Below are 12,671 nucleotides of genomic sequence, written 5' to 3' on the forward strand. Positions count from 1 at the left end.
CAGGTCATGATCTCATGGTTTGTGAGATCGAGCCTTGAGTCGGGCTCTGCATTTACAGTGCTTGACTGCTTGGGATTCTCTCTCTCTCCCTCTCTCTGCCCCGCCCCTGCTTGCATGCGTGTGTACTTTCTCAAAACAAACTTAAATTTTTTTTAAAGATAATTGGAAAGATGACTTAGTTGATGTTTCAGAAAGAGGAATGAAAATATTTTCAGGAATTCATACTTCACAGCTTCAGTTACTCCTCAGTGATGGCACCTTTGTTTATATTTGTTTTTGGGGTTTGTTCACTTTCCTTAAATGTAAAGGGATGTTTGGGGGGCCCCTGGCTGGCTCAGTCGGTACAGCACGCGACTCCTGATCTCAGGGATGTGAGTTCAGGCCCCCATGTTGGGCCTAGAGCATACTTTTAAAAAAAATGGGCTTTGGGTCAGAGGCTGCCTTAAATGTTTGCAGGACCCGCAGAATCGCGTCAAAGCTCTTCTGATGATTCGGCACTATGCAAATAATAGGTTTCATTTAGATGGTTTTGTGCTCACGTGGCTATGTGATATGCCAGAAAGTGGTATGTTCTGGCAAGTAAACCAATCAGACTGCAAACTTTTTAAAGCATGATACTGCTTCTCCGTATAGCACCACTAATCAAATGAGCGTGCCATACTTAACATGTGCAAATGAGGGGCCACCAAGCTAATAATGCCTCATGGCCGCCCCAAAAGTAAAAAGTACTGCTGAATCACTACTGTCCTCATTCGGATCTGAAAGGGACTGCACAGCTTTTATGCTGCACGCATAAAGAATGTGAAAGAAGCTAACACCACAGACGACATATAGAAATTTTATTACAGACCAAAAAAAAAAAAAAAGGTATTTTTGCTATGTATCTGTATCCAAAATTGGTTATTTCATGAACTAATTTTAATAATTTATGTAAACAGATAAAGAATCTGGTCTTTTATTTACTTATTTTTGCTTTAAGGTATAAACGTTTCCCTTCAGATTGAGTGTTTTCTGATAGTACTTCCAAATCACACATTACTGGTAGATTGTACTTGATCTGCATTTGAAGTTCATTTTTACTACCGACCTATAGACTATGCTACCTATCTTTTAAGCCTTTAATAAAATGTTCTAAGAGGTAGATATACATATATATATATATATATATTTTTTTTTTTTTTTGGAGATTTCAAGACCATCTATTTGAGCATGAAGAATGATTGTGTTACGTGAGCTGCAACTTTAAACTGAAGCAAGGCTATAGATTAAAAAGGGGGAGGATTTGGGGTACAGAATCAAATATGGGGATAAAAATGGATTTTAGTTGAGGGCTAAATTGCTTCAAATTATAAAAGGAACACCCGTCCACTCTGATGAAACTTAATTTTGTTGAAACCCGTTATAGGACTCGGGCCTGGAGGGAATGCCCGGCTCCCCTCCGTCTTCACAGCCTGACGGTGAACACATGGACAAACCGAAGCTCAAAGCCGGAGGTTCTGTCGAGAGTCTGCGGAGTTCTCTGAGTGGCCAGAGCTCGATGAGTGCGTCCCGTTTGTAATTATAGATGGTTTCCGTTGGAGTCCACATCAGACTTTTACTGGGTGTCAGGGTCAGGCAATCGAAAGATGAAAAGAACAAGTTCCCACCCTTCGGGTGTTGTTAGAGACAGACCTGCGAAATGTCTGGACCTAGAGTCATATTTGTTTCGTAGCAGACGTATAGCAGTGGCACAAACGGGGTGATGAATTTTGATTGGAGAAAACAGGGAAGCAACTTGGAGGAAGGATCTGGAGAATGGAGGGGAAGAAGTCAAGGGGAAAGGCTCTTGAAATGACCAACATAGGGGCGCCTGGATGGCGCAGTTGGTTAAGCGTCCGACTTCAGCCAGGTCACGATCTCACGGTCCGTGAGTTCGAGCCCCGCGTCAGGCTCTGGGCTGATGGCTCGGAGCCTGGAGCCTGTTTCCGATTCTGTGTCTCCCTCTCTCTCTGCCCCTCCCCCGTTCATGCTCTGTCTCTCTCTGTCCCAAAAATAAATGTTGGGAAAAAAAAAATTAAAAAAAAAAAAAAGAAATGACCAACATAAGACGTGGGGAAAGAGCGAATTATAAATGTCACAGATAATGCGTGCCATTCAACCACTCCAGGACTAATGGTGGTGTCGCCAAATGGCGTTGGGGGAGGAGACCAGTTTAAACCCACCATTTTCAGAACGCCTGGCCTTGTGCGAGTTCTTTGACTTCTCTGACTTTCCTTGTCTGTCACAAGGGGTAAGGACAGTATGCCTGAGAGGTTATGAATGTGGAAGGCTTGTGGTGTCCTCCATTAGGGAGTCTGTCACCTGGATTCCTGGGTCATAAAGATAACTTGCTGGAGTCCCTTGTCTATTTAGGCGGTTGATTAGGAATAACCATCAGAAAATTCAGATCCCCTGGACTCCTAACCCAGCCCTGCCGTGGTCCTGACACAACGGTTGTGGCCCGTGACTTCCCTGATCTGTCCCTTAATTTCCTGATGTGTGATGACCTTTAATGCCTTTAAGCTTTGCTACACAGGAAGTCTGTGTTTACCCTGGTTCTTCCTATCTTTCCTGTGCAGGTGGTCAGACCGTAAGTACCACGGATTCCTCAACCAGCAACAGGGAGAGTGTCAAGTCAGAAGACGGTGATGATGAGGAACCCCCCTACCGGGGCCCCTTCTGCGGGCGCGCCAGGGTGCACACCGACTTCACGCCGAGTCCCTATGACACGGACTCACTCAAGCTCAAGGTACGTCTCTGCCCGGCCTCAGACTGACGGTTTCTTTAAGAGGTGTTCTGTTGTCCTTGCTTTTGAGTGCTGGGCTACTGTGGTGCCAGCGTCTTGGCTGCTGTGATAAACTGGTCTCCTCAGTACAGAAAAACAAAACCGAAAACCAGGTAGCATTTAGGACGAAGGCGGGTCTTGTGTTAATGCTCTGTCATCACCGTCGCCTCCACCGGTCCTTACCTCTGACCTCGGCTTCCTTTTAGAGTTCCTGTTGTCCCCGCCCCCCCCCCCCCCCTCCGGTTTTGCTCTCTCCAGCTGAAGAAACCTTACTGCCTTCTCTGTATGACTAACCAGTGAGGTTTTTACAGGACAGATGGACCTGCACAAAATGTATGAAGCACTTCTACAACAGGGCTTGCTGCTGGCATTTGATTGGTGGGAAATTCTTTCTCTAGGGAGTAGGAGCTCTGGATGGTGGCCAGGCATCCAGAGGGCCAGCCAGGTGCCCAGCCAGCCATGAGCACCAAGAGATACTTCAGCCACGTTTCACCTTGTGGTGAAGGGGGGGAGGAGGGTATGAGACCTCAGGCCTGCAAGGAATCTAGCAGAGGCAGGAGAGCTCTGGCTCTCTGCCAAGCTCCCACTCGTGTATAGTGACCTGTGGAAGGAACCCTGAGTCTGGCCCTTTGTTGTATTTTCTCATCTGTGTGGTTAACACATCTAATTGGTGCAGGGTTCATGCCTAGAGATGTACCTAATGGAAGGATCTTTGTTCCCTGGGCCACAGAAAGGAGACATCATTGACATAATCAGCAAGCCACCCATGGGCACCTGGATGGGTCTGTTGAACAACAAGGTTGGCACATTCAAGTTCATCTATGTAGATGTGCTAAATGAGGAAGAAGAGAAGCCCAAGCGCCCCACCAGGAGGAGGAGAAAAGGAAGACCACCCCAGCCCAAATCTGTGGAGGATCTCCTTGATCGGATCAACCTGAAAGTCAGTTTCTTCTTGTTCTGGTCACATTTGGCTCCCTGCTGCCTTCTCCTTTTCCTAAATTAAGCAAGGGCACATTCAGGGAAGGAGAAAGAGTCATCTGTGTGATCCAACAAGGGCAGCCCATTACTATGATGAGTAGCCATTATTCTACAGAAATAGGTACCAGTATTCTAATGCTGCTGTTGACCTCTGCGATGGGTGACCGCCTAAGTCCTGGGTCAGAACTTGCTATTAGACCCAAGAACAGCTTTCAGAGAGCCGTGAGGTCCGAGCTACTACCAGGAAGGGCTGTAAACACAAACCCCTGGTGCCCTGCTCCCTCAGCTCCTCAGACTGAGGATTTATGCCCACGGCCCATCTCCCACTGTCCCTCTCAGGATCTAGTGAACCGGGGCCGCAGCAGTAGATTCGGTCTCCTCCCTGCACAACCCTCTTGCTCCTGAGGAAGTCATCGCGCTTTCTGAGTTGGATTTCAGCAGCCCTATAAACGAAAGAAGTCTCCTGGGCTGTGCACGCTGCAGCGTTAGAGGCCCTAAAGCAGGGGCACAGTGAAAATGCAAGCCAGTGGGGCCCATGTCAGCCTGCGAGGTACATGTCCTTGACCCCTGATTAATGAAATGCCTTGTGCGCCTGCTCAGCTGTAGGGCTGGGAGGTACACAGCAGATTACAAGCGATACTTACTAATCTTCCAGCTACGTGAAACGGACTGTGGAAAGAGTTTAGGGGTTCGAGGCTGCTTGAGGGTCCAGAATCACAGGGCCTGCTGACTCCCTTGGCTTCTTTCCCTCACAGGAGCACATGCCCACTTTCCTGTTCAATGGGTATGAAGACCTGGACACCTTTAAGCTCCTGGAGGAGGAAGATTTGGATGAGTTAAATATCAGGGACCCGGAACACAGGGCTGTTCTCTTGACGGCGGTGGAGCTGTTACAGGAATATGACAGTAAGTCCCTCCCGGCACACAAGTGTCCCTCGTTAGATCGGTCACATGCTCAGGTTCCTAGAGTCATTCAGTTGGCCCTACTTGATCCAAAGCCAGGGCCAGTTTTGTATTATGTCAAACAGCAGCACAAATGCACAAATTTCCAATGTAGCCCTTCTGGTTTATGTGGGAGCAAAGAAAACCTTACTGCTGGCCCCTTTCCTGGCATGTTTTGGGTAACATTTGAGGAAAAGGCTGCTGTAAGAGAGGATTGAATTGCAGTGTCTTCTTTTTTTTTTTTATCAACGTTTATTTATTTTTGGGACAGAGAGACAGAGCATGAACGGGGGAGGGGCAGAGAGAGAGGGAGACACAGAATCGGAAGCAGGCTCCAGGCTCCGAGCCATCAGCCCAGAGCCTGACGCTATCTTCCTTTTTTTAATATAAAAATCTCTTTTTTAAAATATATGTTTTTAAAGTTTAATTTTTTTTAATTATTTTTGAGAGAACGAGAGAGAGAGGGTGGGCCGGGGACGGGCAGAGAGACAGAGAGAGAGAGACAGAAGCTGAAGCAGGCTCCAGGCTCTGAGCTGTCAGCACAGAGCCCCACATGGGGCTCGAACCCATGAACCGTGAGATCACGACCTGAGCCGAAGTCAAATGCTTAACCAACTGAGCCTCCCAGGCGCCCCGTATTTGTTTGTTTTTAAAAGTTTATTTATATTGAGAGAAAAGAGAGCACGAGTAGGGGAGGGGGCAGAGAGAGAGGGAGAGAGAGAGAATCGCAAGCAGGTTCCACACTGTCCATGCAGAATCTGCCGTGTGGAGCCTGATCTCACGAACTGCGAGATCGTGACCTGAGCCGAAATCAAGAGTCGGACGCTTAACCGACTGAATCACCCAGGCACCCTGAAGTTTGTTTATTTATTACTTTGAGAGAAAGAGAGTGCATGTGCAAGCAGGGGAGAGACAGAGAGAGGGGGAAAGAGAGAGTTTCCCAAGCAGGCTCTGTACTGTCGGCGCAGAGCCCAATGCAGGGCTTGAACCCATGAACTGTGAGATGATGACCTGAGCTGAAGTCAGATGCTTAACAGACTGAGCCACCCCGGCGCCCCTGAATTGCGGTCTTCTTAACCCCATAGATGCCAACTTAGGCACTATGGGATGTGCAGCCTCAGCATGCCGTCGGGATACACAAAGGTAACAGACATACTGGGAGTATCTTGCCCAGCCAAGGGTTAATTGCTTCTCAAAGCACACCGGAACTGTTCTCTTATTGAATAGGATGGTTAATGAATATATGACATTCATTGGCTTCCACTGAAGCAGGAAGTATCTGAAATGAATATGTAAGAGATTCCATATTGCAAATTCTCAGCTGAGGTGATAGCTCATTTTTATAGTCCATGGACAGCATTCAGCAAGCTCCCAGCTTTTATGTAGTCTATTTGAATATACTGTATCCTTTGCTCCATTAACCTAGTCTTATCTTGCTCTTTATTCTTCAATCTGACATCAAAAATATTCCTGAAATTATGCATCACGAGGGGAGTATCTTTCCTAGTTATTGAATTCAAATGCATTTTCTTTCACGTGCTCTGCTTCGCTAGCTAATAGCATTGCTATAGCTAAAAGACAAACCCAAACCATGGTTAATGGTGGGAAAGAAATACATTACTGAATGCATCAGGCCCAAGAGACATGGGAGCAAGTGAGTCAGTACAGTTAAATTCACTTCTGCTTAATCGGTCCTCCCTCTAAATTAACTGATAATATAGAGGACCACATACTATCAAATAGATGGCTGAATCCTAGATAAACATACTGCCTTCAGGGATAGATCTGAAGAGAGTTGTGTTTCATAGTTAATACCACTTCATAACTACGTCTCTTTGGTATAGGAGGTGTCTCCTGGGGGTCTGTGGCCAGGTTGGGCACGAGGAGCCTCCTGGCCCCGTGCCTGGTGTGGCCAGCCAGCTATACTGATATCAATTAATGTTAAATCATCTAGTCTCCTGGACCACAGCTGCTCTATAAAATAGCTCATTTGCTCTTCCTCAGCCACTGAGAACAGCTGGCTTATCAACCCTGTCCATTACGTTTCCTGGAACATTCAGAACATTTCCTCCTTTAGGAGGACCGAAGCTAAACACGGAGGGTAAGACAGGCCGGATGTGCTCTTAGTCTCTGTCCTGCCACACTGGCTCAGATTCACCGTCCTGAGGTTTGCACCAGGGATATTTTGTAGGAGGAAACCTATGATGAGGCATACTCAGAAAGTCTAAGGAGGGCTCTTTACTTCTTGAAATCTGTGCTGCGCCCCTGCTCAGACTATCCCCAGTGCAAAAAGTAGCTCGTCTTCTTACTGGTTCTAAAACAAAGGCTTCATGGGCTCGGGGTGCTGATTAGTGCCAAGGGTCTGGGTCTAGACTTATCCTAGGATTGTAAGATTTTACATTCAGTGCAGTTAAATTTTAAGTAGTATTCTAAGTAACTGGTGACCAAGAGGGACACCATAGATTCTGTCAAACTGCATTTCTGTGCCCGAGACAGATCCAGAGATCTGTTCAGATCTTGCACCTTTTCTAGCTCAGCCACCCACAAAAGCAGGAAGCACATCACCAGAACAGCTTGGCAGGCAGACCGACCAGCCCTCCTCAGTGCACGTCTGTGTGTGGGGAATGCAGGCCTCTGTACAGGGTTCCATTTGGAAAAGACTCTAATGGTCTGATAGCATTTCCCTACACTGATACCAAAACCACTGTCGTAGGCTTGCCAAAGGAAAGCTCTTGGTTAATAATTTTAATAAAAATTATAATCGGCGGGCGCCTGGGTGGCTCACTCGGTTGGGCGTCCAAGTTCAACTCAGGTCATGAGCTCACGGTTCGTGGGTTTGAGCCCTGCGTCGGGCTCTGTGCTAACAGCTCAGAGCCTGGAGCCTGCTTCAGATGCTGTGTCTCCCTCTCTCTCTGCCCCTTCCCCACTCACACTCTGTCTCTGTCTCAAAAATAAACGTTAAAAAAAATTTAAAAAATTGTAATTAGCAATTTCTAACATGCAGAGTAGTACAGAGAAAAAAAATCCACATACCCAAAATCCAACTAAAGTTAACATTTTGGCGTAGTTGCTTCAATTCTTTTTTAAAGAAATACAAGCTCACTGAAAGGCGTGTTCTCCAAGAATGCCACTCCCTTCCCTCTTCCTCCCCAAGGCAATTGGTCTCCAGAAAATGGCATGGGTGCTTGTGCACCAGCAGCTTTTGATGTTTGGGTATCTCAGTGTCTTAGCGCATTGTTCCTCCCTGTGTGTGTGTGTGTGTGTGTGTGTGTGTTGAGGTGGGAGTAGGGGGAGGGCTTCAGGCCCAAGTTCAGGTCAGGCCCAAACAGGGTTTCAGCCCCCAAAACCCAGTCCCCTATGCTTGACTGTGAGACTGTTCATGGTCCTAGCTCCCCTTTCTTGTCCTCTACTGTCGCATTCATGCTAGTAAGTGTAGGGAGGGGATATGGCCTTGAATCTGCAGTACATCTAGGAGGTACGTACCCACCTCTTGGAAGAAGGGCAAGTTACTTGGTAAATACTGGCCTTTAGTTTTAGGGAATTTTGCCAAGCTTAATAGTTGGGTTCCTGCTAAGTAGCTGCTGACTGGACCTTTAATAAAAAAAATGGACCACAGCCCCTTGACATATGCCCCATGACCGTATCAGCTGATCTGGTTTTGTGAGGCAATGTGAGGGATCCCTTCACTCCCCGTGCATTCAGGTACCTGACGGTGTCCGGTGAAGGCCGGCATCCCTGAAGATGCAGACACAGTCTGCATTTTCATGCAGGGGCAGGGACAGGTGTTCTCTTTTATGCCCCTTGGTCAGCACTTCAGAGTCTGTTTTGGCTGGAGTGATACACTGAACTGCCTTGCCAAGGACAGACTACACTGATTCCTCTTCCTGGGTTGTAACTTAATAGCTCAAAGCCTTCATTTTATACATATCATTTTCCTAAATAACATGCTAGACTAGGACAAAGGCTGCTTCAAATCCACAGACTCTTCCACATAATGAGGACATCACTCCAGAATGTTCTTTGTGTGTGGGGGAAGGTAAACGTTCGGCTATTGTGTTTCCAGTTAATTTTTCATTAGTTTAAAAAATAGCACTTAAATTTTTTGATTTTTTTTTAATTTAATTTTATGTTTTCACTTTACATCCAAGTTAGCATATAGTGCACCAATGATTTTAGGAGTAGATTCCTTAATGCCCTTTACCCATTTAGTCCATCCCCCCCTCCCATAACCCTCCAGTAACCCTCTGTTCTCTGTATTTAAGAGTCTCTTATGTTTTGTCCCCCTCCGTTTTTATATTATTTTTGCTTCCCTTTCCTTGTGTTCATCTGTTCTGTCTTAAAGTCCTCATGTGAGTGAAATCATATGACATTTGTCTTTCTCTAATTTCACTTAGCATAATACCCTCTAGTTCCATCCACATAGTTGCAGATAGCAAGATTTCATTCTTTTTGATTGCCGAGTAATACTCCGTTTTTATATATACACGTATATGTATATACATATGTATATATGTATATACACCACATCCTCTTTATCCATTCATCCATTGATGGACATTTGGGCTCTTTCCATACTTTGGCTATTGTCGATAGTGCTGCTATAAACATTGGGGTGCATGTGTCCCTTCGAAACAGCACACCTGTATCCCGTGGACAAATGCCTAGTAGTGCAATTGCTGGGTCGTAGGGTAGTTCTATTCTTAGTTTTTTAAGGAACCTCCATCCTGTTTTCCAGAGTGGCTGCCCCAGTTTGCCTTCCCATCAGCAGTGCAAAAGAGTTCCCCTTTCTCCGCATTACTCACCAACATCTCTTCTTGCCTGAGTTGTTAATGTTCGCCATTCTGACAGGTGTCAGGTTGTATCTCATTGTGGTTTTGATTTGTATTTCCCTGATGATGAGTGATGTGGAGCATCTTTTCATGCATCTGTTAGCCATCTGGATGTCTTTTTTGAAGAAGTGTCTATTCATGTCTTTTGCTCATTTCTTCACTGGATTGTTTGGTTTTTGGGTGTTGAGTTTGAAAAGTTCTTTATAGATTTTGTATATTAACCCTTTATCTGATATGTCGTTTGCAAATATCTTCTCCCATTCTGTCGGTTGCCTTTTAGTTTGGCCGATTGTTTCCTTCACGGTGCAGAAGCTTTTTATTTTCATGAGGTCCCAGTAGTTCATTTTTGCTTTTGTTTCCCTTGCCTCTGGAGACGTGTTGAGTAAGAAGTTGCTGCAGCCAAGGTCAAACAGGTTTTTGCCTGCTTTCTCCTCGAGGATTTTGATGGCTTCCTGTCTTACATTGAGGTCTTTCATCCATTTTGAGTTTATTTTTTGCATGTCGCCGTCCAGTTTACCCAGCACCACTTGTTGAAGAGACTGACTTTATTCCATTGGCTATTCTTTCCTGCTTTGTCAAAGATTAGTTGGCCATACGTCTGTGGGCCCATTTTTGGGTTCTCTATTCTGTTCCATTGATCTGAGTGTCTGTTTTTGTGCCCGTACCATACCGTCTTGATGATTACAGCTTTGTAATACAGCTTGAAGTCTGGGATTGTGATGCCTCCATCTTTGGTTTTCTTTTTCAGGATTGCTTTGGCTATTTGGGGTCTTTTCTGGTTCCATACAAACTTTAGAATGGTTTGTTCTAGCTCTGTGAAGGATGCTAGTGTTATTTTGATAGATTGCATTGAATATGTAGATTGCTTTGGGTAGTACTGACATTTTGACAGTATTTGTTTTTCCTATCCAGGAGCATGGAATCTTTTTCCATTTTTTTTGTGTCTTCTTCAGTTTCTTTCATAAGCTTTCTATAGTTTTCAGTTTATACAATTTTCACCTCTTTGGTTAGATTTATTCCTAGGTATTTTATTTTTAATGTTTGTTTTTGGCAGAGAGAGACAGAACACGAGAGGGGGAGGGTCAGAGAGAGAGGGAGACACAGAATCTGAAGCAGGCTCTGAGCTCTCAGCACAGAGCCCAACCTGGGGCTCGAACCCACAAACTGTGACATCATGACCTGAGCCGAAGTCGGATGCTGAGCCCCCCAGGCACTCCCCAGAAATAGCACCTCTTAATCTGGAGTTTTACCTTACCAGCTTCCTCTGCCAGGATTAGTGTCATAACACGCTTTCCATATGAAAAATGCAAACAGGAAGTGGTGAGAACAGCTGTACGTTGTGGAATGCAGTTGTCTGCCTTCCTGCGATTTATTTCTTAATGACCTGAGAAAAGCCATCGGATTTCTGTTTTGTTTTTATGTGGTAGGGGAGGGGCCGTGAAGAGAAAGGCAAAGAAATCAAGACCATTTATCATGAGCTTACTTGTTTTAGGTAGAAAAAGTTGTTCTTGGTTTCTGTTTTATGGGACCAAGTACCCCCTCTGCACAATATTACAAAGGTGTTCGTCATGTAACCTCACTCCCACGTAAGGCCTTCTGTGCCCCATTTTACAGAATGCGTATGTGACATGGCTGGTGATAAGGGCCCTCCTTATTTCCCCTGTGATTGGCTTTTAGACATTCCCTTGACAGAAACATCAGGTACTTCTCTAGAAGGCTTCTTTAAAATGGGGACATTCAGTTTCCACCTGCCCAGCTGAAGAGTGTCCATTACTCAGCGTCCTGGTTAGAGGATTTCCAAGCTTTCCCCCGTCTTACCTTTGTGTACAGGGAACAGAAACGCTGACTCAAAACAAAAGGAGAAGGCAGAAAGGAAAGCAAACCCTCTAACACATTCCAAACAAGCAAACAAAAGGATTTAACCTGTGCCCCCCATCAGGTTAGGGGTTAATGTCCCCAGTTGCCAGCCTTACTCCTGTTGAGAGAATCCGAGAACGAGAGCTTGTCACCAAGACCTAAGAATGCTCCTAAAGTCAGTATTTCATTTACCACTTAATTTGGAAGACACGTCTTAGGCCAGACGCTTGTCAGAGAAATCTCTAATAACCTGCTTGTGAAAGGGGCATACGCACCCTAAGCTTCCCCTCTGGGGTCCCCTCGCTCAGAAAGGACACTGATTGTCCTTCCCTCACAGCAGACACAAAGCTTTGAATTTCTCCCTTCCTGACAGGCCTGAGGCCAGAGTCCTCCTCTGGGTAACTTAACAGAAATTGACGAACTGCAACTAGAGGCTGTCCCTCTGAATTTATTTTGATGTTACCTTTACAGAAAATTGTTCTGATCTCGTCCGTTCATTTTATTTCATTCACTTTAAAATAATTAGCGCTCTTCCAAAAGTCCGAGGCTTCAAAACGTGCACTGATAACAGGATAAAAATCGGGATTTGGGTGACTTTGATTTTCACTCCCCTCTGATTCCGTGCTGTGTGTTTACCTTCCGTAGGTAACAGCGACCAGTCGGGATCCCAGGAGAAGCTGCTTGTCGACAGCCAGGGCCTGAGTGGATGCTCTCCACGAGACTCCGGGTGCTACGAGAGCAGCGAGAACCTGGAAAATGGTAATGTCCACACGGATAACTATGAGTGCACCTTAATATCTTTAAAAAAATTTTTTTAATGTTTTTAGATTTTTGAGATAGAGACAGAGCATGAGCAGGGGAGGGGCAGAGAGAGAGGGAGGCACAGAATCTGAAGCAGGCTCTGAGCTGTCAGCACAGAGCCCGACGCAGGGCTCGAACTCACAGACTGTGAGATCATGACCTGAGCTGAAGTCGGATGCCCCACCGACTGAGCCACCCAGGCGCCCCTAGTGCACCTTAATATCTTAATATGCCAGCCCTTTGGATCATTTCTGGACAGCTATGCTTCGGCATAGGACTACCTTTCCTCTGCAGCCTGAGCCATACTTTGGGGGATACTGGCACTTAAAAAGACTGAACCTCTCCCTCGAGACCAGGCAACTGATGTTCTCGAGAAAGGAGTATAGTGGTCTCCTTCTTCCATCCCACTTAGCACATAAGTGGAGAGTTGAAGACACTTGTGTGTCAGAGAAAGGATCCTC

General features: G+C 45.8%; 1 protein-coding gene across 19 annotated transcripts in view; it reads left to right on the forward strand.

Annotated features, from left to right (window-relative positions):
* Positions 1–12,671, forward strand: part of SASH1 (SAM and SH3 domain containing 1) — a 337,965-nt gene that overhangs the window by 305,427 nt on the left and 19,867 nt on the right. For all 19 annotated transcript variants that reach the window (XM_023254477.2, XM_023254482.2, XM_045058618.1 and 16 more), the window contains 5 exons: positions 1,406–1,541; positions 2,598–2,767; positions 3,534–3,743; positions 4,537–4,687; positions 12,055–12,168. In XM_023254477.2, the coding sequence (XP_023110245.1) occupies positions 1,406–1,541; positions 2,598–2,767; positions 3,534–3,743; positions 4,537–4,687; positions 12,055–12,168 (781 nt within the window). The remainder of the gene's footprint in view (positions 1–1,405; positions 1,542–2,597; positions 2,768–3,533; positions 3,744–4,536; positions 4,688–12,054; positions 12,169–12,671) is intronic.

This window comes from Felis catus, chromosome B2 (assembly GCF_018350175.1).
Source record: "Felis catus isolate Fca126 chromosome B2, F.catus_Fca126_mat1.0, whole genome shotgun sequence".
Classification (NCBI taxonomy): Eukaryota; Metazoa; Chordata; class Mammalia; order Carnivora; family Felidae; genus Felis; species Felis catus.